The following is a 26,708-nucleotide window of genomic DNA, read 5'->3' on the forward strand; positions in this document are numbered from 1 at the left end:
GCATTTGGGATTTCAGTGAACCTGCATCGGTTACATTTCTATCTGGTTTCACGTTTTCTATTGGAACCCATTTTTACAAGAGCCTTGATGTAGCCTAACTCTCAGTCAGTTTACTATTCATCAATCCCAACTGTTTATAATTAGTATGGGTTGGTATGTGTTTTATATTTTCCTATGTTATTGATAAGGTATTGTATAGTCATAACATTGGTTAATATTGTTCCTGATTGCATAATCTACCTTAAAAGTAAGACACCGTAGTAAACTGGGTACCGAGTGTCAACCCGCGAAACTACAAGCCCGAGTCGATTCTGATTTTATGACAAATTATACGACAAAGCTTATTATAAAAGTACGGCACGTTCTTTCTTTCATTTGGCCATATTGAAATTCTTGAAATCTATTTTTTACAGACGCTTGAGTAGGGATTATAAGATATCTGTTTTATTCTCCCATTCTCCTAATATTGATTTCATACGGTACAGACAAACCAACCCATTCCAAATCTGTCCAGGCCAATCCCATCCATGACAGGTTGATTTCAGAAATAAACCTGGTTGCCCTTTTTAATCGAAGCCTGGAAACTATGAACATATTGTGCTATCGATAATTACACGATCGTTTTACGGCACATGCCCAAAGCTTTCCTTCAGATTTGATGACATATTAGGCAATTTTCACCACCTCTATCCCCCTTGATCAAGTTTTATTGCTCTCACATTTGCAATTAGAGACAGTCATTTTGGATACATGATAACGTTTAATTAAAGGCTGATCTCCAGTCTACGAGGAAAAGTGGGATTTATAAGTTGTTTACTGAAGATTTCTACTGGTAATTATATGTATACTTAATATAATATCGACCCCGTGTGGCTTTACTCGTCACGAGGAGCTCTCGCAAATCATTACATCCAATTCAATATGGCGTCGGCTTCTGTCAAACGTGATTGATTGCAAATCCGCTGTGTTGTAGATTTCTCATTACATCCATCAAATCAATACCCACGAACGGTTTCATATTAAACTGGAAGAATAGGCAGAGTATTTTCAGACAAATTGACTGTATTGATCAAGCGTACAAGGACCAGACGACCTCCAAAATCCTTGAATATCCAATTCAAATATATTTTAATGGATTGGTTTTCTAGTTCTATGAGTGAGGCAATAATTAACATCTGATATAGCCTATATTATTTAACATGGAATAAATAAATGAATAAGATGAATATTACAACTGTCTGAAATCTAATCGAACAATACTTCGTAACCATAACATCAGCCATTTTAGAAATGTCAAATCGGTGTTATGTTCAAACGACTTTTATGTACGTATAAATGTATTCACACATTATATACATACTGTCGTTTCCTTACTTATGTCCCCACTTATATAAAATAAAATGAAATGAAATGATGTTTAACGTCCTACTCCTTTTCTGCTCCCACCCAACTAATGAAGACGGACATTATACGCCATAGAGTCTGCTATGAGAGAAATTTTGTCCGGAAAGCGGCACTACGGCCTACTCTTTTACGTGTTCGCCATCCGCCGTACCTTGTCAGGCTCTCTGTTTTGGTTTTGCGCCACTGATAATGTGGAACCACGCCGTAAAATACCGATGAACTTTATCGGCCAACGAAGCGACCAAACACGGGACCTCCAGGTTAGCGAGCCAACGACTTACTCACTGAGCCACCTCCCTTTATATATAATATATAAAATCCCGATGAACTTTCTCGGCCAACGCAGGGACCGAATACGGGACCTCCAGGTTAGCGAGCCAACATTTTCTTTTTTTACCGACCAAAAAAACCCCAACCGAAATCAATTTTTACAACGTTGGTTCTCTATTCCACGATCCCTATGGTTATAAGACTGAGGTGGTGCAGGGTCGTTAACGATTGTTTTTGATCCAGGAGATATGCCAGAATGCACCTAATCACGTCTCATTATTAAAAAAATTCTCGCCCCCAAAAACATCCATTTTTCAGGCAAGTCCCACCACTTTACTTCCATTAAAAATTCGCTGTATACCCATGTCTTGTATAATAAACAAGATCTTCTCATTGTTTATACGGTTTACATCTTTATATTATACAGGTGCCTGTACGTTTCCTGGTTTGAAGAAGTTTATTGCTGAAAGAAGTGAAACAAGGTTATTATGTTTCCTGCACATTGCCTCGCATGGTCTTGCTGCGGCGGGATGTTCTGGCTTTGGTATTTATTAAATCACCTTGTATGTTAGATATGCCTATCCTGCTTTTCATACCCCCCTGTCAATTGGACATATGTTTTTTCTCTCATTTTAGAAATAATCTCAAATTACAGCACACAATAGAATACTGTTAATTTTAGAATCATTTTAACTGAGGCAATTAACTGGAATCTGCGCTTTAGGAAACTACAACCACACAACATTCCTTCTATTCTATTACTTCAAAATAGTTTTACCCGTCAATCTTGACTGATTGTATTACTTTCCCTTGTGAAATCGTTTAGCGCGGTAAGAATTGTCACAATATTTTTTTTTACTCAGAAGACAGGACTCAAAAGAAGACCATAGCCCTAGTTCATTGTATTACCCTGGGGTAAGAAAGATGGCCTAAAGAGAGGTGTGGGGAGAGCAATGACACAATGCTCTCCAGAGAGCAATAGCCCATGCTGTCCAAGATAACAAAAAAAGAGGGGTGTCGTGAGAGCAATGGCCCAATGCCGGCCGAGATAAAAAAAAAATAGTGTCAAGATACACTGGCTTGATCATCGAGTAGTTGATAAAGCATACATAGAGTAGCACCCGGGGTATCGGTATTTGGTTTTGAGCAGTCGATTTTCAAGGTGCTGGTTGTTTCTGGGTTCCATCAAGCGCTTGAATCTCGACCAATTATACTTTTTGGCCAATTGGATTAAAACACAGATCCTATTTCGTTTCGTTTTTTATAATTTCAAAATTTCGTTCTACTTGTCTTTACTACACTAGGATCTGGAAGAGATGTTATATAACCCGCGTTTTGATTGATGAGGGATTAGCCAATGAAACGGTCTGTTACGGCGGATTCTTGGCGTGCGGTGCATGGAACTGTGGGTATTCCAGTAGAGAGAGAGAAATGGGGTTTACCGTCCACTCGACACAAACTAGGTCATTTCGGGACCAACATATGGTTAAACTCTATTTCAATAATTCGCTTGCGCATAGGGGTCTTTAGCAGTGGGAGGAAACCGGAGGACCCGGAGAAAACCCACGAGGTTGGACAGGCAACCCTACTCCTTGTCACGTACAACCGGGGATTCGAAACCACACCAGTCGACTTAATGACAGACTTTATGATACAGCGCGCGCACGCTAACCATTCAGCCATCCAACCCCCTTATTCCAGTAGAAACATCAACGCTGATTGGTTAATCAAAAGTCTGACATCATAGGGTCAAAAGTCGCTCGTACGACCCCTGACGCAACCTTCCAGTACAATCGGTCAGATCTTCATTAGGCCATCAAAAGTATAAAAAAACGAAACGAAATATAGATCTGTATTTTAATCAGATTGATTTTTTGTTGATCACCTTGTACAGCTGAAAGGCACTATTATTTGAATATTACATTTTATATCGCCATGTATGCTACTTAGAATGGTGTTTTGGTTGGTATATATCTACCCGCTCTGAGTACCTATCTTAAGAAATGAAATGAAATGGGGTTTAACGTCCTACTGTTCTGCTCCTAACCTGGGCTAATGAAGACGGGCATACGCCATACAGTGTGCTATGAGGGAAATTTTGCCCGGACAGCGGCACTACGGCCTACTCTTATATCGAATTCCAACTGCCAAGGGATCTTTTACGTGCACGCCAATGTGTACACGGGACCTCGGTTTTTCGTCCCATCCGAACGACTAGACAGCTTTCACCTATCTTAAGATTGGCGGGAATCACTCTCATTGTTAGTATTGTAATCCAAACTCGGACAGCAGTTTTAAGCAGGGCCATTTTTGACTTTTACAAATTAAGGAGAGCTGTGTTCATGATTTCACTGACTGAATGGTTTTAATCGTTTGTTGAATCTAACCAAAACGGAATCTCCTTGGAACACATTTCGATTAGACCAAAAGCTCCAGTCCTTTGGAGAATATTACAATACTGTCAACATCGAAGATGTAAAACCTCATCCGAATTAGAACATCCGGGAATTAAGAATCAATACCAGGAAAAGCATCAGGCTCATTACCAGGGAAGACATCACATCAACTTGTGATCTAAACTTTTGACCCGCACACCGTCCCATAATGTAACTTTTCACTAATCCTCCCACTACTCCCTTAGATCCCCCCCCCGCCCCATTCTTCCGATTAATTTATGTGATCTAAGTACTTTCTTATCAGTAGTCTGTTTTGTTTTGAATTCGATTGACGCCTTTGCCAAATACTAAGCACCCCTGGTTGTCCAGATATAAGCAAAACAAGCGAAAAGCTAACCGAAATTATTGTACATATTTCATATTATATCACTTTATCAATGTCACAAAATCCTATAAATCTGTTTCCAATTTGCACTAGCACGCAACGAATACGTCTAATACAGAACGTGGGTATACGGTGGAAAGTGGGTGTAACGTCTACTTAACCTAAATCGGTCAAGGCCTATGGTAGTTTGGACAACTGACATTTACAATCATGGGGTTGAAACCCACAAGCGCATTTGTGACAAGCATACTGCACTCTGCTTTGACTACTTACCCACCACTATAACGCCCAAACACAATAAAATACTTTCTTATTCAATACGTTTAAATGTACTTTCCAATTTTAAATGCCGAAACTGGAATTTTTCATGGTAGGTGTTGTCTAAATAATTTCCTTATTTGTCATATGTATTTCGTCTAGCAAAAGTTTTGTTTGTTAAACCTTAGATCAGTAGGCGTTTAAACCTAAAATTGTGCAATTCCAACTGTATCAACCAGCCATAAAACTCTCCAAATATTCGTGATTGTCTGACTTTGCAGACATTTTGCACTCAGTGGATATTTTTGAACTTCCCTCCATGCTATAAAAGCTAGTACATGAATGTTTATTCAAGTGGTAGACACGTGTAAAGCATCATACCGTTAGTAAAATATTGCCGATGCATACAGATAAGCCATGCTATGGGCCCAAATAATAGGTTTGTTATTCGTTTTACAAGTGTACTTACACGCCGAATTGTTTAGCGAGGGTCTTATTGTTTTTTTAGATTTCAAATGCACTGACCCCTACATATCATTTTAAACGTTGCATGTATAACAGTTTCATTGGTTTCGGCATAACAATCGCCCAAATCTTGACCAATCCTTCACCCTTTGACCGAGTACTTAACTAAGTTCAACCTTGTTTTTGTTCTGTACAGTTAATTTATGCTCAAAGAAAACTTCTTGTTGATGACAATAAAATCCCTATGGATGTCTATCTCCATCAGTACAGCGTATAACAGCCGTCATCTGTCTTTCTCTACCAAAGAACATATTGCCCGCAAATTATTCAAATCTATCAACTCTAACGAATGTTATGGCCATCTAAAGTTCTCATTACTGCCTACTGTTTCTCTTAAACCGTTAGCCGATGCTTTATCATATTGATCTTAATAAATATTCAAATCCATCAATGTTAACGAATATTATGGCCAGATAAAGTTCCCATTATTATGTTCTATTGATTTAATGCCTCCATCTTTTTCTTTCTTAGACAGTTATAAACGGACACGATAATAATGTATTTCTCTCCTCGAACATTGAGACACAAATGGCATCTAATCTATGTTTTTGCTTTCATTGTCTAGATTATAATCTAAAGCACACTTTAAACCATTACTTTTTGTTAAATTTATATAATTAAAGATACATTAGTTAAGAGTTTAATAAAGAGTTGGTTATTCTTGCTATAATAATTCAAAAATAGATGATAAAAAAATAAAATATTGAAAATTTCATTCAAATTACTTCGTTCTCAGCCAAGTTATCATTGTTTGTAGTTTTGACAAGATGTGTGCACAGTGGTAACCAGGGCACGGTTATAATCGGGACTAAGCCTCGCTTTCCCATTTTTAAATTAAAATTTTAAATGGCGAACCGTTTTAATCTAGTTAAAATCTCGAGTATCCGATGCCATCGAGTGTCGATTATAGTCTTGTTTTGTTAATACATGTCTAATAAATAGTTTATATAACATTTCAGGCCTAAAAAAGACCTGCAATAGGCAGATTTAGCTCTTGCATGGTGCATGTTTAAGGAAAACGATTATTGGCCGTGTTGGCCTTTCTCAGTCTGTAGCATTTTATTATCAAGAATATATATTGGCATTTGGCTCTAAGCTTGACTTATCCTAATCCTAACAAATGATGAGTTCTGTATTATAATTGATTATCCCATATTCGTAATTTGAGAAATTGAACTCTAATATCCAATGACCGAACATATATATTATAAATTAAATTGTAATAACACAAAGTAAAAACTGGTTTGATTATGTTGCTATCAGAGCTAACCTAATAATTTAAACAAGTTTCTCTTACACATAATAGATGTTGCCTATGACTCACTATGAGTTTTACAATTTATAAATTCTCCATTACATTCTGGTAGTTAAAGGTTGCTTTTTTTGATAAACTTTGACCCAGCGAACTGATAATGTAGCCATTTGTAAATAAACCGTGCACACGTAGCCAAAGTATATTGACTTTCAAATCATAGCATGTTGATTTATTCTAGTCGACAGGGTATTATTGTTATATATGTACAGGTCACAAAAATTCAAAGCCAAGGTTGAACATGTCTGCTGTACACAGCCAACAACCCAAAGCGTCGCCATCTTGTTCAAGTTGTTGATAAGCCGCCATGTTTTCGAGTTGAAATGTCGAGAGTGTAATGTGAAATCACCGTGAACTAAGCCAACCTAAATTCCAATACTTAATCACTTAACATGGCAGCAGACCACTGATTGATGTGAAATTGAAAATAAATTAATCACAAAACTAAACGTGTCCAATTCTTGTACTCCTTTCAGGAGCTGGTGGCGAATGCGACCATCTTAACCAGGTCGATGTTAACGCCTGCACAACCACCATCGCCGCCAACCAAGATGCAGTAGTGGGGGTCAAAGTTCGACTCAGTGCTGATGTCGCTGATAACGGAAAGCATGAAGAAGAAGTTTACAGGTATGAAAGAGTTGTCTCCCATAAACAGTATTAAAATGACATGACTTCACCCAGCTAATGTTTGATACTAAAGTACACCTCTTTTCTTTGCCTCAAGTTCTGAAATGAAATGGGGTTTAACGTCTTATAGTTCTGATCCGACTGGGCCAATGAAGACGGGCATTAGCCTACAGTGTACTATGAATGGCATTTTGCCCGGACAACGGCGCTACGGTCTAGTCTTATAATAATATCTCGACTGCCGAGGGACCTTTTACGTGCACACCAATGTGTACACGGGATCTCGATTGTTTGCCCCACCCGAACGACTATACATGGTCCCTTGCCAGGGCCTGCGACCTGCATCACTGACAACGGGGAACCACGCCGAAAAATTACCGATGAACTTTCTCGGCCAACACCGTGACACAACATGGGACCCCTAGGATAGCAAGCCAACATCTTACTCACTGAGCCACCCTTAGCTTCGAGAAAGTAGCTAAAACGTTGAGATACTGATGTGCTTGTTTTTAGCTACGGTTGGGAGCCTTTAGTTTCACCTGGTATACTTAATTTCATTATTAATGCATGTAACATCTTGAAAATAAGTTAATTTTATACTATTAGCACTTATTAAACATCCACACGGCCGAGAAAGTTCATCCCGATTTTCCGGCGTGGTTCCCCTTGACAGTGATGCAGGACGGAGGGCTTGACAAGGACAGCTGTCTAGTCGTTCTGATGGTATGAAAAACCGAGGTCCCGTGTACACATTGGTGTGCACGTAAAAGATCCCTTGGCAGTTGGAATTCGATATAAGAGTAGGTCATAGTGCCGCTGTCCGGGCAAAATTTCCCTCATAGCACACTGTATGACGTATGCCCGTCTTCATTAGCCCAGTTCGGTGCAGAACAGCAGGACGTTAAAGCCCATTTCATTTCCCCACTCTAGTCAAACAACTTGAGTTTATCTGCAAATATTGTCAATAAATTATATCAAGTGTTGTTTTTATCAAAACTGATACGGACATTCATAATTACGGTGTATTATTCCTGCGCAACTCATATCAGGTTAGTACTTTGATTAGTTGTTGTACACGGTGCCCCACCTTCATGACGTCAAAGATGTCAAATTTAAAATGCCGGAGACCCACGCTCTTATCACTTCGATTTAAAAAGACACGATTTGTACCGGTGTCAGGTAGGATTATATGTTTAATTGTAGTTGAATATGGCAGAAATGTTTTGAATAACAATAAACAATTGTTGTTTTGATGAAAAATATTGTCAATTTTCCTTACTGAAGCCCAATGTTTCCTCGTTGGGTTTTGCCAGATGGAACTATATAGCACCATCTCTTTACTCGAAACACGGAGGGTTGAGAGATGAGGTTTCTTATCCAAGCCACAGTGTCTGCCGGCTCAGAATCTAGGGGGCCACCAGCCAATGTGTATAACTTTTTTGACACGTCATAAATAAGCCTTTCATACGCGTATTGTGGTCTTAAACACCCGTCATCACCCTCGACTTTGCTCAGTTGTATTTAAAACATACTTTCATTTTCCCCTGTTCGTAAGGATCATGGACTGGGAGGGGCCCCATGACTAAAATAGCCTAGGACCTCTCTTCATCTAAAACCGGCACTGGTTATTAGAAATCAAAGACGAAAGTGACGTGGTTTAGACGCTGAATTCTTTTACATCGTATGACACCACGAACATGGCCCAAAATATACCCGGGCTTTAATGGGGTTTAACGTCCCACTTTTCTTCACCAACCGGAATAATGAAAACGGGTTGGTCGTCTGGGCAGATCACCAACCTAGTCACCAAGTACAACATGATTTTACATATGAAACCTCGTCAAATGGTATCATATGTATTCTAGAGAAATTATTACTCCTATAAAAATGAAAAAAAACCCTACCCTTCTGTTATTTTTATACGCCCACATTGTCATTTGGACGTATATTGTCGTCGCCCCTGTCCGTCCGGAGGTCTGCCCGTCCACAATTTGTGGACGCTCTAATCCGATTTTGACAAAACTTGAAATATAGGTTTATATCCTAAAGATCTCGGTTCCTTTCGATATTGGCATGTATCAGACCCCAACTTCATGGATTATGGCCCCTGATTGTACGAAAAATCATGTTTGTAGCTTGTGGACACTCTAGAGGTTACAATTGTATACGATTTTGTGAAACTTGTATCTATGTTTATAACCAAAAGATCTCGGTTCCTTTCGATATTCGCGCATGTAATTGGACCGTACCTTCCTGAATTATTGCCCCTGATTGTACGAAAAATCGCGTTTTTTAACTTGTGGATCCTCTAGAGGTCACAATTTTTTTATCCTATTTTACAATACGTTTAAATATACCACCGTTACACCATAACGATGGTTGAGTTTGAATTTCGTGAAAATCAGACCGAAATTGTCAGATAAAATGGTCGCTCCACGTACACAAATAGAGTAAAAATATGTAATAACACAATCTGATTAAAACACAGACCCTATTTCGTTTCGTTTTTATAGTTCAAAATTTCGTTTTACTTGTCTTTACTACACTAGGATCTGAAAGAGTTGTTATCATTGACGTGTTCTGAATGATATGAGGGATTAGCCAATGAAACAGTCTGTTACGGCGAGCTTTAGGCTTGTTTTGCACGGAACCGTGGGTAATCAATCCACTAGTAACATCAATGTTGATTGGTTAGTCAAATGGCTGACATCATAGGGTCAAAAGTCGCTCGTATGACCTCTGATGCGACCTATAGCCACAACCGGTCAGATCGTAGTGTAAGCCATTGAAAGTATAAAAAAAACGAAACGAAGTATAGATCTGTATTTTAATCAGATTGGTTATAACAATTTTTATCCGATTTTTAAATTATTTGTTAAATATATCTCAAAGATATATATCAGACTTCTTGGATTATGGCCGCGTTTTTAGCTTCTGGACCCCATAGAGCTAACGTTGTTTATCAGATTTAAAAAAGAAAAGAAAAGAAAAACGTTCAAATATCACTGTTACACCATGATGACAGTTGAGTTCGAATTTAGTGTTAATCGAACCAAAACTGCCCGACAGTGTAAACGCAAAAAGTGTAAAAGTATGCAATACCAAGATTGTGGACCATCTAGAAGTCACAAGTTAAAATACATGTTTATATCCTAAATATCTTGGTTCCTTTCGATACTGGATTATGACCCCTGATTGTACGAAAATTCGCTTCCCTTTTTAGCTTGTTCTCTACCCATCTCTTGCAAAATGTGGGCATATCTTGCATGACAACCGTTTGTTTAAACATTACATCATATATTGTTCTGTTGTCAGGAGAGCCTTGACTGCTGCTAGAAAATGTAACGTACCCTTAATGGTTCATCATATAACGAGTACAATACCAGTACAAGATTTAGAGGGTAAGTTGTACTTATAGTATTACTCACTGTCAAGATTTGAACATTTCCGATTTGAATTATAGTCATCTAGAAACAGCAATCTCGGTTCAGGATGTGTTAAACTATAGGGTATTTGTAATGTGTTATGGTGAAGCTATATTGTAAGAAGCTAAATAACCGGCTGATGCACAACTCAAAATAACGATGGCCAGGTCATAATCGATGTCGATGTGCGATCAAGGGGACATAACCACAATTAAATTGAACATACCGCTTTAAATATGTCTTGCCGTGTACAAACTGTGTGATTTGATGATATATTTGGACTTAAAACACATTCAAACTAATTTATCTATCAAACGGTTGCTTCAAATACCTCTCAAAACATTTTAATCGTAAGAAAATCCTATTTATTGTTATAGTCCTTGACCACTTTTAAAAATCCTGTTGACACTCTGGAGACCAAAGTTATCATCCGATTGTGGGATAACAATCCGTCTTCGTTTAAAATTTTACGTCGTTGATAAAGCCATTGATCCATATGATATTGTGTAAGGTAAGCTAAAGAAACAGAAATGTAATTATTATAGAGCTTGTTCCATCACTAATGCCAATGGAAATAACACAATGTATTTTTATATCACTACAATTCTACTCTTCATTGTCCCCCAAATCAAAGATGTTTAGCTACTTTAATCTTTAATTTTTGAGTTCTTCAGATAATAATGTTTATATGTTATTTACAGGTAGAAACGGACTTAGTTGTCCAGGTAATTTAGATGCCGGTGATGTCTATACACATACATTCCATGGCTATGCCAGCACTATTATAGACTCGGTCACCAAGACAGTTCTACCAGCCATTCACGATGCTCAAAGACGTGGAGTTATATTTGATGTGGGACATGGGCAGGGGTCGTTTTCGTGGACAGCTGCTGAAATTGCTGCCAAAGAAAATTTCTGGCCGGATACTATAAGTACAGACATGCACTCCGGGAATATCCACGGTCCAGTATACGATTTATCTTTGGTTATGAGTCGATTTTTACATCTTGGTATGCCATTATCTAAAATTATATCGGCCGTAACTTCAACCCCAGCAAACGTCATAGGACGGGCCAAGACTCTCGGTTCTTTGGAAGTTGGGCGAGAAGCCGATATCACTGTTTTGAAAATGGTGGATTGTGACATGACTCTAGAAGACTGTCAAGGACAGGTTAGAAACATTAAAAAGAGATTCGTTCCTGTGGCCGTTTGGAAAAATGGTCGAATGTTTCCGATTGTAAATATTGACAAGTGTCCCAATGAAAAGTCGCGCTGTAATGGCGTTAATGAATGGGATAAACTTAAAGTTAAAGATGAAAATAAACCCAGTTCTTTATGAACCATCTAATTCTTCTATGAACCAGTATGAGTTTTTGGACATTGCACTCCGTTCCTACTTTGGTAATGTTGTTGTGCCTTATTAAAATATAAAATATTTAGAAAAATTATCGACACTATATACCTAAAATGTCAAATATACGAACGAGCAATCGTTAGCGGGCAAATAGCTCTTAGGAACCTTAAAATAGACAAAAATGGCCCTAAAAGCACAAATTAAAGGAGCTAAATCGCTATTCTTTGGCATCGAGAAATAATGTATTGTGAATGTATATGAACTGATTTACCTTCAATCGTTTCTATTTTTACTGTAATTTCGAATCAGTTATGTATGGCGAAATACCTTTGGCGTCTGGTTATTCCAGTCCACGCCGGTAGTATTCTCCAGTGAGGTATGTTTAGCCTCGTTCATCGAGTAGCTTCATTACAAAGACACTCGAAAGCATTCTGGTACGCGATTCTTGTGCCAATTTTTAATATTTCATTTTGTCTTAAATATTGGATATCAGAAGCCCATCGCTTCACGTTAAGATAACAACATCGTTGTTGATTTAAACTGACCAATAAGTCGTGTTTGCACTGTCAAAGACTGGATGATAATTAATATTGAGTTAGCAACTTTAATGTAATAGTTTAATTTCTAATCAATTATGTTCGGTGAAATACACGAACAGACAATTTTTTTGTCGTTTGTGAATCAGAAAATTTTAATTACATCGGCATTATCTTCTGGGATATGTTTTTTCTGTGACCATTACAAATGGCGCTCAAAACCATTATGCCCGTAGAATACCCGTAGTGATTTAAAAATGTTCATTGTCTCTTAAATATTGGACAATAGAATCACATATTATTTCATCGTAAGATAATAACATTAAGGCAAAAATTGCATATTTTCTAAGAAAGTCAAAACATAATTATTTCTATATCTATACTTAATAGGATGTCAAATCACTACTATACAATAATAGTAATCATTCTATCACTTAAAAAATATTCACGTAAAAATTGGGAAATAATTTCTACTCGCCGACGGTATTTGGAATTTGTATCATTTCTTTTCACTGGATAACTAAGTCTACACAATGAAGGGCTGACTCGATTGTCAAATTCCGTGGTTAAACAGATAATGATAGTGATGCTTGGTTGAGCGAGACTTTTGAAACCTGCACACGTGATAATAACACCGTAAAAGTCAACGTTGGATTTAAAAGGAAAATAATATATTTGTCAATTTCTCAACTGACACAAGTGAATTATAGGATTTAGAATTATCCCTTAACAAGGCAGGACTGTGTGTATAGATGCCATGAATGTCATGCCATGAATTTCAATGCTTTATTTTAGAATATTTTAAACATGAAATTCTCGCTTTAATATTGATTGAAACAGGTCAATATTGAATTCTATTTCGTGTTTTTAATTTCCAATATTATGGATACTATTGAGTTGAAGGTTTAGCTCCTTTAAGGATTAAAATTCAGGTCACATTTCTGGGCATAATTTGTTCATACTTAAAAGGATTGTTCATTGGACCATTAATATTGTTTGATCACAGACGTTACCTTCCTATTTACTTCAAACTTGCACAGTTTTGCGAATACCACACAGAACTAGAGAGATCTTGTGTGATTTTCAAATGTTGATCATTGGGGCATATGGAAAAAAACGAGATAAATTCAATGATGAATTTTTAAATAATAAAACTTGCTGTGAATGTTGATAGAGCATTTGGAAAAATAATTAAAATTAAGATGTTTTAATCACAAATCGTGGAGTTATCCCCCTATTTACTTTAAAAATTGTATACACGACAAGATTGAGTCCTTGATGGAGTTTTTTAAAACTTGGCGGGAATGTTCAATGAGGCAGAAGGAAGCGTCCTATCGTATTTTGGTGAATTTCCCGTGGCTGAAAGTTTAAAGGAGTCCGACAAGCCCTCCTTTATTGTTCACTGGACATTCTATCAATTAATGTAAACATAACAGAACACAATTTTTATGGGAAACAATCACCAAAAAATTGTGTTCTGTTATTGTGTACCCCAATCACTAAATGCCACTTAAAGATTAATGTAAACATATATTATGTTCTTTGTTATTGTATATATATTAATTGCTATAAAACATTGACACCTATAAATATTTTTGTTTCTACATAAAGATTATCACAGGTTATAATATATTCTTCAAGGTAAACGTATAAAAATATAATCATGGCAATCGTTCTGTATAAAAGTTATTATCGTATATAGCTCCATATTAATTAAATTTCAAGTTTCCCCAAACTTGTAATTGCTTTATCTGGTGATAGACATAAACCCTCTATTAACACACACAGTGGGATATACCATGAGGTCCGTAAATAAGGCCCAAATTATCAGCAGGAATTTATCGGTTATGGCGTTTCCTCATGTTGGCACCGAACATAATATGGCAAAGTCTTCAAATGCTGGAACTATGCTGCGTGTTAAAGACGTTAAATTCACGAATCATTGATGAAATAAACGATTAAAACATCTTGTACAAGTAGATCCCTAAATGATTTGACATCCAACTGCCAGTTCTGTTTTTTTCAACAATGAGATTATCATGTTATGCTCAATTTCTATCAGGAACTGACTGAAGAAGTGGATTTTTTGGAACTCGTGGAGTTTTTAGCCTTTGGCTTTGTTCCTGCCTCGTATTCAAAGTCATAATAATCCCAAACCGGCGTTTCTGGTCTTGAGGCAGCAGGAGATGTCACATTCAGGTCCGGTAACTCGCTGTCAATTTCCATATCACTATTATCATCAATTTCCAAATCAACAGGCACGGATAGTTTCTTTCTTGTGTTTATTTCCGGAGACTTGCTGCCATTTTGTTTCGCTGTGTCAGGTTTGTAAACGATGGCTGGTTTCTTGGGTTCTTTAATATGCGGCACTTTTAATTGATTAGCGGACGCAATGACGTCATTAATTTCTAGGTCATTCAAGTTGACCTTAATGAGTTTTTTGTCTCCAAGATTTGCGGTTTCTAACCCACTTCCTGTTAGAGGCAATGGAGGAGATGGCGCCACCCGTTCTGCAATATCAACTGCTATTTCATCCTCCCGGTCAATGTCATGAACTTTAACCCCTGGGGGACAAATATCATTATTGTTATGATTTTTATGACGGATATTATTAATATACACGGGTTTGATTAAATTTTCATCGGGCACTATAACACCACTAACACCATTACCAGATAGTTGACGTAGCAACGGAGAGCAATCGAAAGATTCGCCATTACGTTCGAGTTCAAGCCCCGCTGCGCTGTAAACACGCATATTGTTAGGAGTTGTGTAATTCAGACAAGGTATAAGAGGTATTTTTTCACGAACTACTTTTTTCACTGCTTTATTCAGGGGTATGTTTACCATTCCAATAAGAAAACTTTTACGAGTTGTTTTCTGAATCATGCACACTTCAATCTGAATACTTCGGTCGCGAATCACATCCTGGGTTACACCATTATATTCCATGGGGGTAAGAAACTTAAAGTTTGAAGGGGTGAAGATGTGTTGTATTCCGGTAAGTGGTTTCTGTTCCCGAGGTTTAACATTAACGTGAGCTTCTAGATTTTCCACACGAACCTCCTCGGTTCGCACAAATGTTTTCTTGGCTGCTGGTGGAATGAGGTAACTCCGTACATACACGGACTGTATCATAGATATCTGTGCTGAAATAATGAAAAAGAGAAATCATGAAAGGCCAGATTACATCAGAGATCGCTTATATGTGCAAGGCTTGTACACACATGAATGAATTTGATTTCAGGCTAAAGTTATGCACCATGTCTATTTTCATGAAACCAGGAATCCTATTGAATTTCCCGTGATATCCAATAATTATTTCAAAAGTGATGTCCCTTAATTACTTTGAAATATCTTGTGAATGCTCTATGGCCTCAAGTTACCATCATCTGATTTTTTTACATTGCTTATATCCACGAATATTAGAACTATAATTTTTGTCGAGTTAAGACCGTTAAAGACTTGCGGACATTCTAGTTATAAATGCGTATTAATCAAAGAAGTACTTACGTGGTGGTAATAACAAGTCACTAAGTTGCCATATTTTTATCTTTAACATACTTTTATGTACATGATATTCAAACGACATGTGGATATGACCCATTATAAAGACTGCAAAATAAACAAATGTGAATTAAATCATTTTTAAAGAATTGTCAAGATGTTAACGATCACAGTACACAGTAGATCTATAATGAGACATAATTATTTAAAAGACGATGCAGCAAAACACAGAACAAACAGTGTAACACTGTAAACCCAAACTCAAGCGGTTAGCTACGTCAACCCAAGAGAAAACACCGGCCGTCTGACACGTGACAAGACTCGGAAGAGTAAGCAGAAACGACTTCAATTTCGCTAGACTAACTGATTGATTTAAACCCGTCTACATAAGTGATAATGTTTCAGTCTAGATTATGGATATATGTACACCTCAATATATTTTCTGAACCCCAAGGAAGCCATTTGAATTTAGACCTCGATCATTTCTGATCGAAAAACTGGAAATAAGTTTTTAAAAAATGAAATAACATGCTCCAAATGAATTTATGGAAATATTTGATCAAGCCTAAAAAAGAACTGGAGGGGGTGGGGCGAATGGTTAGCGCGCGTTTTGTATCATAAGGTCTGTCATTGAGTCAACTGGCGGGATATCGATTCCCGGTTGTACGTCACAAGGAGTAGGGTCGCCTGTCCAACCTCGTGGGTTTTCTCCGGGTCCCCCTGTTTCCTCCCACTGCTAAAGATCCCTATACGCACAAGCAAATCATTGAAATAAAATTGAATCATATGTTAGTCCCGAAATGACCTAGTTTGTGTTGAGTGGACGTTAAACCCCATTTCTCTCTCTCTCCCTGAAAAGAATTTACCCTACCTGTCTCTTCAGGCACTTCAAATACAGATCTATTTAGACAAATTATCAATGAAGTTTATAGAGTATCGAGTAAGACTAGTCATTTAAGTCGTGTTATGTAACTTTACGTATAACAAGTTACATGTGCGATTACATGTATAGATTGGGAACCTGAGATTATACCAAATCATAATATCACGCACTCACCCGTAAAGCAATTAAAGGCTATTTATCACAACCAATAAGCCACACATTTAGGTCATATTGTATCTGTTTATTACCTCTAAAGAAAAAATACTTTGTGAAAATCTACCTTAACTTTAAACATATTATTTATCTATTTATGATTTTAAGAAGATTACACTTCTAAGGGAGATGTTTACATATATGATGGACGAATTACTCCATATTATATCATCTTATATAAGGATTGCAGATATTAATTTGAGGATATGTAAATATTAAAAACCTGGATATCCTAAATCTAACGACGGTCTTAAATATTTGCTTAAGCATAACAATAGATTTACGTTTGGTGGTTCCTTAATCAAGCCATCCATTGAGATACAGAATAGAATAAAACGAATAATGATTTTAAACAAAAACAAAAAGCCAAAGGTTTATTTATTAATAGAAATGTGTTGATACATTAAATATGTATATAACTATATACGATGAGCTTGTTAGTCGTCTCAGAATGACCTGAGAACACTGGTGACCAGTAAATCCACGTATATTCTAAATATAGCTCTGTATATTATCTTATTAATTGTATAGGACTTGTCCCGTCCATTAATCGAAATGACACATCAGATCAACCCTAATTTCAACACTTTAGTTTGACTTAAATTAACTAGGATTAGCTCCTTTAAGCTTAATACGAATTCGTTACATTGATATTTGTGAAGGTGATTTGCACATTATGCAGACTAAAAAAAAACCCATTGCAAGTTGTAAAAATTTAAGTTATGTGACTTGTAGAAATCACTGAAAAAGGAAACCACAACAAAATCAACAACAGACTTCCTATTAAAAAATGTAGATATTTTCCTGTAATTCATTTAACTCGAGTTTGTCACGTTCTGTTATTTATTTTTGTCTCGTTAATTAAAGGTAAGTTACCTGTACTTATAAGTTGATATATATAAACCTATATACATACACACACACAGTTAATTTACCTGGTCTAACTAGTAAATATGTAGTTTCTTTCAGCCAAGTAAATATATCTTTACAAATATTGACTTAACGTTTTCACAAGAATGTGTCCGCTAAAATAAACCCTACTAAGATTCGCCGATTCGACAACACGGTTACAACGGGGATGCTCCAAATCGATTATATTCAGAAGTTGAGACAAATATGTCAATCCATTCCCGATATATACACGTTTTAATGAACGTTCGTGAAAAATACTTTACTATAGGGAGATTAGTCCTCTGATAATAAGGGGGAGTGTAAAGTTATTTTGAATGCGACATATCAAATTAATTACATTTATTTCCATGCCGATAATAGTAAAGCATTACATTAATGTTAAGCTAACAGACTAACCCAAAAAGGTAAACAAACATTACATAATGTATTCCTTTTATGCTAAGCAAAATTAATATGGGGTCCATTTCCATAATAACAAGTCCAACTTCAGTTGTTCACACGATATTTCACGAGCTCGAAACAATAAACTAAATTTACAAGAGTATTGATGAATAATAACTATCAAGAAAAGGGTCTATTTCCCGAGGGTATCATACGCCGCTGGTCAAAATATACTGGTTATCTTTCAAATATATGTTAGGGAGGTTAATTTTCCGATTCATTTCCTCTTTTGTTATTGCCCCAATGTCAAATTATGCCCTAAACTTACTAATAGTAAATACATGAAGGTAACTTAGCTTACAGTGGCTATGTCTTTAACTCAATATCATCCAAAGTCTTCGACATTGAAAACACGATTTATTTGTCAAATTAAATCAACATTTATGTTATGATCTTACCGGGAAAAGATGGGCTTATGATATACAATATATAAGACAAAATAAACATTTTACCATTGGTACACGAATCGTGTACCAAAATGCGTTTCAGTGCCATTTGTAACAAGGGACTCGAAGAACGAGGCTAGACATATTCCACAAGTCATGTCAAACGGTGTCGACAAATTTTTATCTGGAGAGCATTTGCAATAAATACTATCGGTGTTGACTGGAATAACCAGACACTAGAGATTGTAATTCGATTGAGACTTCTGGCGTATTTCGCCGAACATAACTGATTAGAAATTACAGTAAAAACAGAAACGATTGAATGTAAATCAGTTTATATTCATTCATATTACTTTATTATATGCGTTGCGACCCATTTGTGTCAATTTGTAGGTCCCAAATATTTACGATTTAGCTGTTTTAAATCCAATATATAACAGAACACTATATTGTGAAAATGCCAAATTCACAAGAATGTCAAGTCAGCTAAAAATTATTTTTTCAATTTTTAAAATTTGGTTTGTAGTATTATTGTGTCTAGAAATACAATGTATTGCTGACTTTATGAAGGGTAGACCTAGCTCAAAAATTTAATCACCTATCGCTAAAAAATAGTTAGACTTGCACTCGCCGACTGTATATGCAATTATTTCACGTGTAAATACAATGATTATAGTACTGTGAAGACATTATGTGCAACTGTATAAAGTTTATATGACAGTAGGTACTATGTATAGTTTTATGAGTCACATATATACCTTATGTATAGCCTAGTGTTGATGTATAGATATTATGAATATATATATATATACATATATATCTCAAGGTTTTTTATGGTATAAAATATATACCATAAAATATATAACACAAATCTATAGCCTGCAAAAAATATATTCTTCTTAACTGTTATATTAAATTTTCTTCTTCTTTATAGGTATTACAGTCTTCGATATACAAAATATAACTGCTCTCAGCCATTCTATAGTGTGCTATAAATTTATACATGGGTAATAAATATTGACAATAATTTTCCACTCTATTGTCAAACCTATATTTAAAGTACAATTTATTAGATTTGTTTCCAATAAATTTACTCAGAAATGACGTACCAAATTTCAGAAACATCAAATAGAACTTACATTTTATTAATTTTAAGAAAGCTATTCCTTATAGTTCATTTGGTTTGATAAATGAGTAGTTGAAAAGCAAAGGTATACAAAACGAAATCTAATCAAACGAAGATAACGCCAGTCTCTGATACCAGGACCCTGTTTCTCGAAATCTTAAAATCTAAATTTTTGTAGATACTTCAAGTTTGATTGTCTAAGCACTAAAATCAATCTAATATTATCCTATCAAATAACTAAAATTTGGATTTTATCTTAGTTAAAAATTTCGTGAAACAGGCCCCAGGAAATTACGTCGTATCCCACTTTGTAGGTGTTTACACCAGGGCCGGATTAAAGTGGAGGCCAACTGGGCTTCAGTCAGGGGCCGAAATCTTAAAGGGGTCAAGAAATGAGTTCTAAAATAATTTACACCATTATAAATGCCATGTGTTACGGTTGAGTCTAACAAGGGGAGACTAAATTTTTTGAAGCTATACGGCAAAACAACAACCACAATAATGCCACCCTTTCTTCACTGTTGAGGCAAGGACCCTTATATAATAACCCTTTCAGCCAAGGGCCCTATGAAAGTTTAATCCAGCCCTGAATTCCACCATCCCCTATACTCAAATAAATAATAAAACTGTAGACTTTGGACAGACTAATACCAGCGATCAATTTTGGCTTTAAATAGCATTTTAACATTTTCCGCGAGAAGAGAAATATGTAAGCCAACATTATTCAAGAGACGACAAAAAGGGTACAGAATACACTACCAATATAATAATAACAGAATGACGGTTCATGTACTTGAAATGGTCTCTTAATATGAACACGTATTTTAGCTTTTCATTACTGTGTCTTTGTAGCTCACTTTGCCCCTAAAAGGTCATTGTATTTGTTACTCAAAGCCCAACCACTGTCGATATATATTCTATTATTATGTATTCTTGGTTGTATGTAAACATATATACTAAGAAATATCATACCGATAAGAAAATATATAACATATAGGTAATTGAAAGATCGGCCTAAATGTAGTTTTCACATAAACACAGAAACAGATGCCACCTTACAAATAAAATGAATATACAAAGTATATCCAATTACATGTGTAATACATATTTAAAGGTATAAAAACATTATTTGAATATATAGAATAATTGAGAATATAATAAGTATAGTATGTATTTACCTTAAATACCTGGACAATTACCTGACAGGTGTCTACTACATACATATATGTTCTCGTGTTATACCTATAGCCTTATCCTCAACTAGTTGAAAATGTCAACATTATTAACTTAGGGGCCTCCACAAGATCTAATAAGTAGGCCAAACAATTTACAATACATGTTTTTCTACTTTAGACGAATTTGTAGGCCTAATATTTCTGGCTTACTTACACTTCAAAAGCTACGTAAAAAAAAAAATTCACAATATCATATTATGATAAAACCAAAATACCAATATTATAATAGGATTTTAACAAAATTGTTTTCGAATTTATTTAGAAGCCACTGCGATGAAATGAGAGGAAATGGGGTTTAACGTCTTACTTATCTGCACTAACTCCACTATAACGATCAACTATCGTAGATGGTGGGAACCAGATGAATCCCGGGATTTGTCAAACCCGTTCCAACGTATCAGGGTTAGAACGCACGGGACTGATACAGATTGACTAGTGGTTGGGATCGGACGTTAAATATTCCCCATCGATTTGTTAAATGCACTTTTTTTTTTATCAAACCCTTGCCACAATTCTAGTGCAAAAATGTTAAAAAGTCAGTTTAATGGTTTACCACTATAAAACCACTATGTTAATTGGAATCTTTGAATTCTCTTCTAACACACTGTAAAATCTTTATACTAATCAATAAATCATGTAAATTACCCATCCCATTGACCCTATACTTGTTCTAATTACATACTATTTACATCGTCATGTTTTACTCCAGGGAATCTGTTTAATAACTATCTAGAAGGACATCAGAACTATAATTTGCGTTCGTATTTAAATGGCTTGAACTCTTTGATTTGGATGAACAACAAAAATTGTCGATTTCATTAGATTGTGTTGATTTGATTTGTGAATGGTGGACACTTTGTCTTCGTTGAATATTTTACGTCTCAAGATGAAACTGGTTTTGTATTCTACTGTCGACACAGTAAGCCATATTTAAACAAAAATTAAAAACAAACCGACTTCCGCTTTATCTTTCCCCACAAGAAAAACCTTTGCGAACAGAGGTTGACTCCACCATTAAACCAAATAACAGGTTAGATCAACACAATTCAACACTGTATTTTGACCTAAATCAAAAAGGTGTGCGTCTTTTCATTGTCTTTCTTCAACTTATTGATTTTTCATGCATGTATCTGACCGAGCAAGTGGGACAAAAGTCATATCAAGATCCCGTGTACGTACAGAGGTAGTTGCAATTCCAACACGTGTATAAACACCGTTGATAGTGGAATATTTTAACCACAGAAAATGAAAGCAACGATTCATTGTGCTAGTTTCAAAATGGTGTTGACGTAATGTTAAATCATAGCTCTTTCATTATCACTCAAGCTCTTGTCTAACCTAATCATACTAATCTAAAGGTTGAATGCAAAAACAGTGAAAGAGACATTGATGCCTCGAGGGTTATCATCGCCAAATAATTTGACGTGATTTACATCAGAGGTGGTTCAGTGATTAACGCGTTGGCTCACTAACTAGGAGGTCTCTGGTTTGCTCCCGGTGGTTTCCGCTGTCTAGTTGTTGGGATGGGACAAAGGCGAGACGTGTACACATTGGCGTTCAAATAATATAACCCCTGACAGTTGGAATTCGATATAAGAGTAGGCCGTAGTGCCGCTGTCCGGGTAAAATTTCCCTCGTGACGTAACACACATGGCGTATGCCCGGTTTCATTAGACTAGGTTGTGCAGTCAAAGTTTATTGTATGTAAAAATTGAATTACGTTATAATACCTCTTTTATGGATAGGATATATACGAGTATTTATATTGGTAACATAGCAACACAATAGTATATCCTAAGCTACCCCGTTCTGTACTACACGAGTAACGTTTAAATAACAAAACAAACTCTTAAATTATCTTGGCCTTAGTGGGGGTCGCAGACCTGTGTCATTTTAAATGAAGGCTATCTTTCCGGCTAACCTTCTTTTACATCGCGTACTGTCAAACACTGGTTATAGAAAACACCATAAAATAGAGAAAACTGGGGGATGGGGGATTTGATAATTGGCAATTTTATTGTTCACGGCTTTAGCAATAAAACATTTTTATTAAAATACATAACTAATTCTTTATTTCATTATTTCTAATTCATGCGTTATAAACCCTTTGATATTATCAACTATAAACTATAGGCCAAACTAATTATAGATCAATAAACATGAGCCAGGGCTGTGAGGTCAATTTATAAAGGAATAAATAAATATATTAATTTATATATAGGTTCAAAATCAGGACAAATTGATATTAATCTTATTAGAGAAATATGTTATATACCACACAACTCAGTAAATGTCCACGCGCGGATTGTTGGAGCGGGGGTCGAAGAAATCAAGATTGAGCCCAGTTAGAAAATAAAAACGCACCAAAAAAATGTCATAGTCCTTGACGGATTGATAGTAAACGTTTCGGTTTTTCACTCTTTCTTTACAAAAAGGACACTTGATTTTTTTAAGAGGAAGACAGCACCCCTTTCTCAACCTTTAGATCCGCCCTTGTGGTCGGTAATCTATATTTTATACCAAGCAAATCAATAATGGTCATAATATACGTACATGTATATCGATTGAAGTATTATTTATAATGGACATGTACCTGAATAATATATTAGGATATAACAGAGATATACGTGTTGATGCTAAATGGATGTGTCAACTAAAACAAAAAAAAAATATATCCATCCATCAGTCTGGAAGCATATTCAATTCATGCTCTTTTTTAAACAGTCACACCTACTTATTGCCAACTCCGTTGACTCGAGTAGCTAATGGACTCGTGAACTCGATTCATTTTTTGTTAGTAGTTTTGATTAAATCCACGTTTGAATGAAAAAACTAAGAATATTTCTCATAGATTAAAATCATTGTAATCGATGTGAAACCATAAAATGATGTATTAATAATAAAAATTCAATTATGATTTATGTAGAAGGATATACGTATAATCACCTGGGGCTATTCGATTATTATTATCTGGTTATACCTGTCTCAGTTGTCTCACCTGTCAAGTGATCATTTAGGTAACAGTTTACCCTGGTCAACCATACGTGTATACCTTCACAAACTATGCACATAACTTAATAATATAGATAGTAAATTAAACATAAATGTAGGTCAACAATGAATGACTAATCATGGCCTTGGTCTTCAAATATATAAATTGTAAATTGAGTCACTTTATGCGATTTTTTTCTGTTTATTTAGTAATAATAGCCTACCATGGTGGTGCGGTGCATGGACTGTAGTAATAAGATTGGGTAGACTGTGAGTATTTTTCTTCGAAATTTTCTGTTGTTCTCGTTTAAAGATACATTATACCGGATTTAGAGAAATGACTGGCCGTTCATGCTGTAATAGTTCAAAAATAGATAATGAAAATGAATATACGTGTATTGAAAATTTCTGTCAAATTACAAGTTAATCTATAGCCATAATTGGCAAATGGAAACTCCGACAACAGTTCATGTCCTCGATTGTCAGCTACCATTGTCATGATAATAAGCTTAGTCTCGATTTTAAAGCCTTTAATAGGCAGTCAGTGGCTATATTGACGTTTAACGCAGACATGGCGGACATTGTCTAATCCACGTAATATCTAAGCCGCCCGATTTTATTGAGAGTTGATTATACATTTGTCAAGTGAATAAATGTCTCAACAACAATTTCTATAACACTGGAAGACAGAGTCTTGAATTCGGTTCATCTGATAGGTTATTTCCGCTTCTGATGTGCCAAGCTCTGTACGATTAAAACTTGTTTCGAGAGATTAAGCAGAGTACGATTTTTTCCCACTAATTTCGCTTTCATCTTACTGTGTATACATAGAAATATATATAATACTAGCAGGATACCCGGCTTCGCTCGGGGGTCATAACTCCGAAACCGGAAGTGGTAGACTAACGCCACCTGGTCTATGTTACTCCCCGGTCCGAGCTACCCCTACACCCCAAATTTCAGACTCGGGGCAGACCTAGTATAGCCGCCAACCCCGAACAGACCGGCTTCGCTCGGGGGTCATAACTCCGAAACCGGAAGTGGTAGACTAACGCCACCTGGCCTATGTTACTCCCCGGTCCGAGCTACCCCTATACCCCAAATTTCAGACTCGGGGCAGACCTAGTGTAGCCGCCAACCCCGGACAGACAGACAGACAGACAGACAAACGACAGTCACAAATATATATATAGATATATAGATAGATAGATTCAGTTATATATCAACATAATATGGGTGTTAAAATTTCGAACGTATAAGCAAATCGATTTATAAAAGACAATGAAATCGAAATTTTAATACTTAGAACAATTTAATTTTAGCTACTTCTGCCCTTTAGGATTGTTGTTTTGGTCGATTTCACATTTTCTTTCACAATATCTCAGGAAAATCGTAATACTATAGTTAATTCCGTTTACCAACTTCATGTATGATACAATACATTATCCATGACATAAAAACAAGGCTATCTGTTATAAAGAGACGATCTACCTTTCACCTTTAGAAAGATTTACATCATGTACCATTTCCACGTGTGTGCACTTTTGCTTGAAGATTATATAGGCCATATGGATGCACCTGTGTAATACAGGATGTAGGATGGTGTGTGTAATTTGATATAACCTAACATTAAAGATGGCATATAAAACACGGTTTCTATACCTATTTATTATTTACGTATGTTAGAATTTCTAGAACAAAGAATCTGACACATGCATGTATGTTCCCAGATTATACATGGATGCAACGAATATATTACAGCAAATCTCGATATCTGATATCTTTAAGTTGTTGTTAAGTCCTGTATAAAACTCAATATGTATGGACAGACCAATTAGTGAAGTTGGTAGAGAGAGAGAGAGAGAGAGAGAGAGAGTAACCTAGTCATTTCGCGGACTAATGCGTTTAGGCAGGCGACATTATCACTGAACCACTGTGGATCTCAAATCTATTGATGTACACCAAGTGTGGACAAATTAGAAGTTGGGGGTAACAGTATTATCTTAGTATACCACAAGGGTCCTTTTAATGTTGAATAACACTGTCAACTTTACAAACAATGACATTCATTTCTCGATGTAATCTTTTGAATTATACACGTCACAAAAATGTTGCAAGTCCGGTTGTGTAGAGTTTTAACGAATTACTTTGGTCTGTGTTTAATAAACATGGACATACATTACCAACCATATAAAACTAACAACAAGGCTAAGCAGGCCAATAAAAAGTCGCAGTCGTTCACAAAATAAGCCTGCTATTTCTCAACGCAAAGAAATTCAAACAATACTCACCTCTTCACACTCTATATTCACGGAAATCCTACACTTTAAATGTCAAATTTCCCTTTACCTTAAATGTGATGGAATGTTTTAAACTTAACCAACTAGCGACATTGTGTACAGGTGGGCCGACCAGAGAAACAGAGAGTTCTCTGCTGTCATTCTTCTCTAGTCAGTGACGAAACTATTCAAACATGTAATGAAAAGACAAGGTGTGGTGAATAAGCCCTGTTGTATACCTTG

At 36.0% G+C, this 26,708-nt stretch overlaps 2 protein-coding genes across 4 annotated transcripts in view; one reads left to right on the forward strand and one right to left on the reverse strand.

Annotated features, from left to right (window-relative positions):
- LOC126828835 (deacetylase Oant_2987) overlaps window positions 1–11,942 on the forward strand; it is a 33,087-nt gene extending 21,145 nt beyond the window's left edge. The window contains exons 2-5 of the mRNA XM_050558832.2: window positions 2,102–2,218; window positions 7,027–7,177; window positions 10,493–10,578; window positions 11,304–11,942. Of these exons, the coding sequence (XP_050414789.2) occupies window positions 2,102–2,218; window positions 7,027–7,177; window positions 10,493–10,578; window positions 11,304–11,941 (992 nt within the window). The 3' untranslated portion in view covers window position 11,942. The remainder of the gene's footprint in view (window positions 1–2,101; window positions 2,219–7,026; window positions 7,178–10,492; window positions 10,579–11,303) is intronic.
- Window positions 11,943–13,683: 1,741 nt separating this feature from the next.
- On the reverse strand, window positions 13,684–26,708 carry LOC126828836 (uncharacterized). 3 transcript variants are annotated; one of them, XM_050558843.2, is made up of 4 exons: window positions 26,478–26,708; window positions 24,411–24,540; window positions 16,006–16,107; window positions 13,684–15,641 (listed from the first exon to the last, which is right to left on the reverse strand). In XM_050558843.2, the coding sequence occupies exons 3-4, from the start codon at window positions 16,097–16,099 to the stop codon at window positions 14,551–14,553; spliced, it is 1,185 nt and encodes a 394-aa protein (XP_050414800.2). In that variant the 5' UTR covers window positions 16,100–16,107; window positions 24,411–24,540; window positions 26,478–26,708; the 3' UTR covers window positions 13,684–14,550. The 3 variants fall into 3 exon arrangements, with proteins under 3 accessions (XP_050414800.2, XP_050414798.2, XP_050414799.2); XM_050558841.2 differs by lacking the exon at window positions 24,411–24,540 and having other exon boundaries at window positions 26,478–26,707; XM_050558842.2 differs by lacking the exons at window positions 24,411–24,540; window positions 26,478–26,708 and adding an exon at window positions 21,139–21,258.

The sequence above is a fragment of the Patella vulgata genome, chromosome 7 (genome assembly GCF_932274485.2).
Source record: "Patella vulgata chromosome 7, xgPatVulg1.2, whole genome shotgun sequence".
NCBI lineage: Eukaryota > Metazoa > Mollusca > Gastropoda > Patellidae > Patella > Patella vulgata.

Coding starts and splice junctions, on each gene's coding strand:
- LOC126828836 (XM_050558843.2), bottom strand. CDS start 16,099: ATGGGTCATATCCACATGTCGTTTGAATATCATGTACATAAAAGTATG. Junction 15,642..16,005: donor TGACTTGTTATTACCACCAC/GTAAGTACTTCT, acceptor TCATTATTTCAG/CACAGATATCTATGATACAG.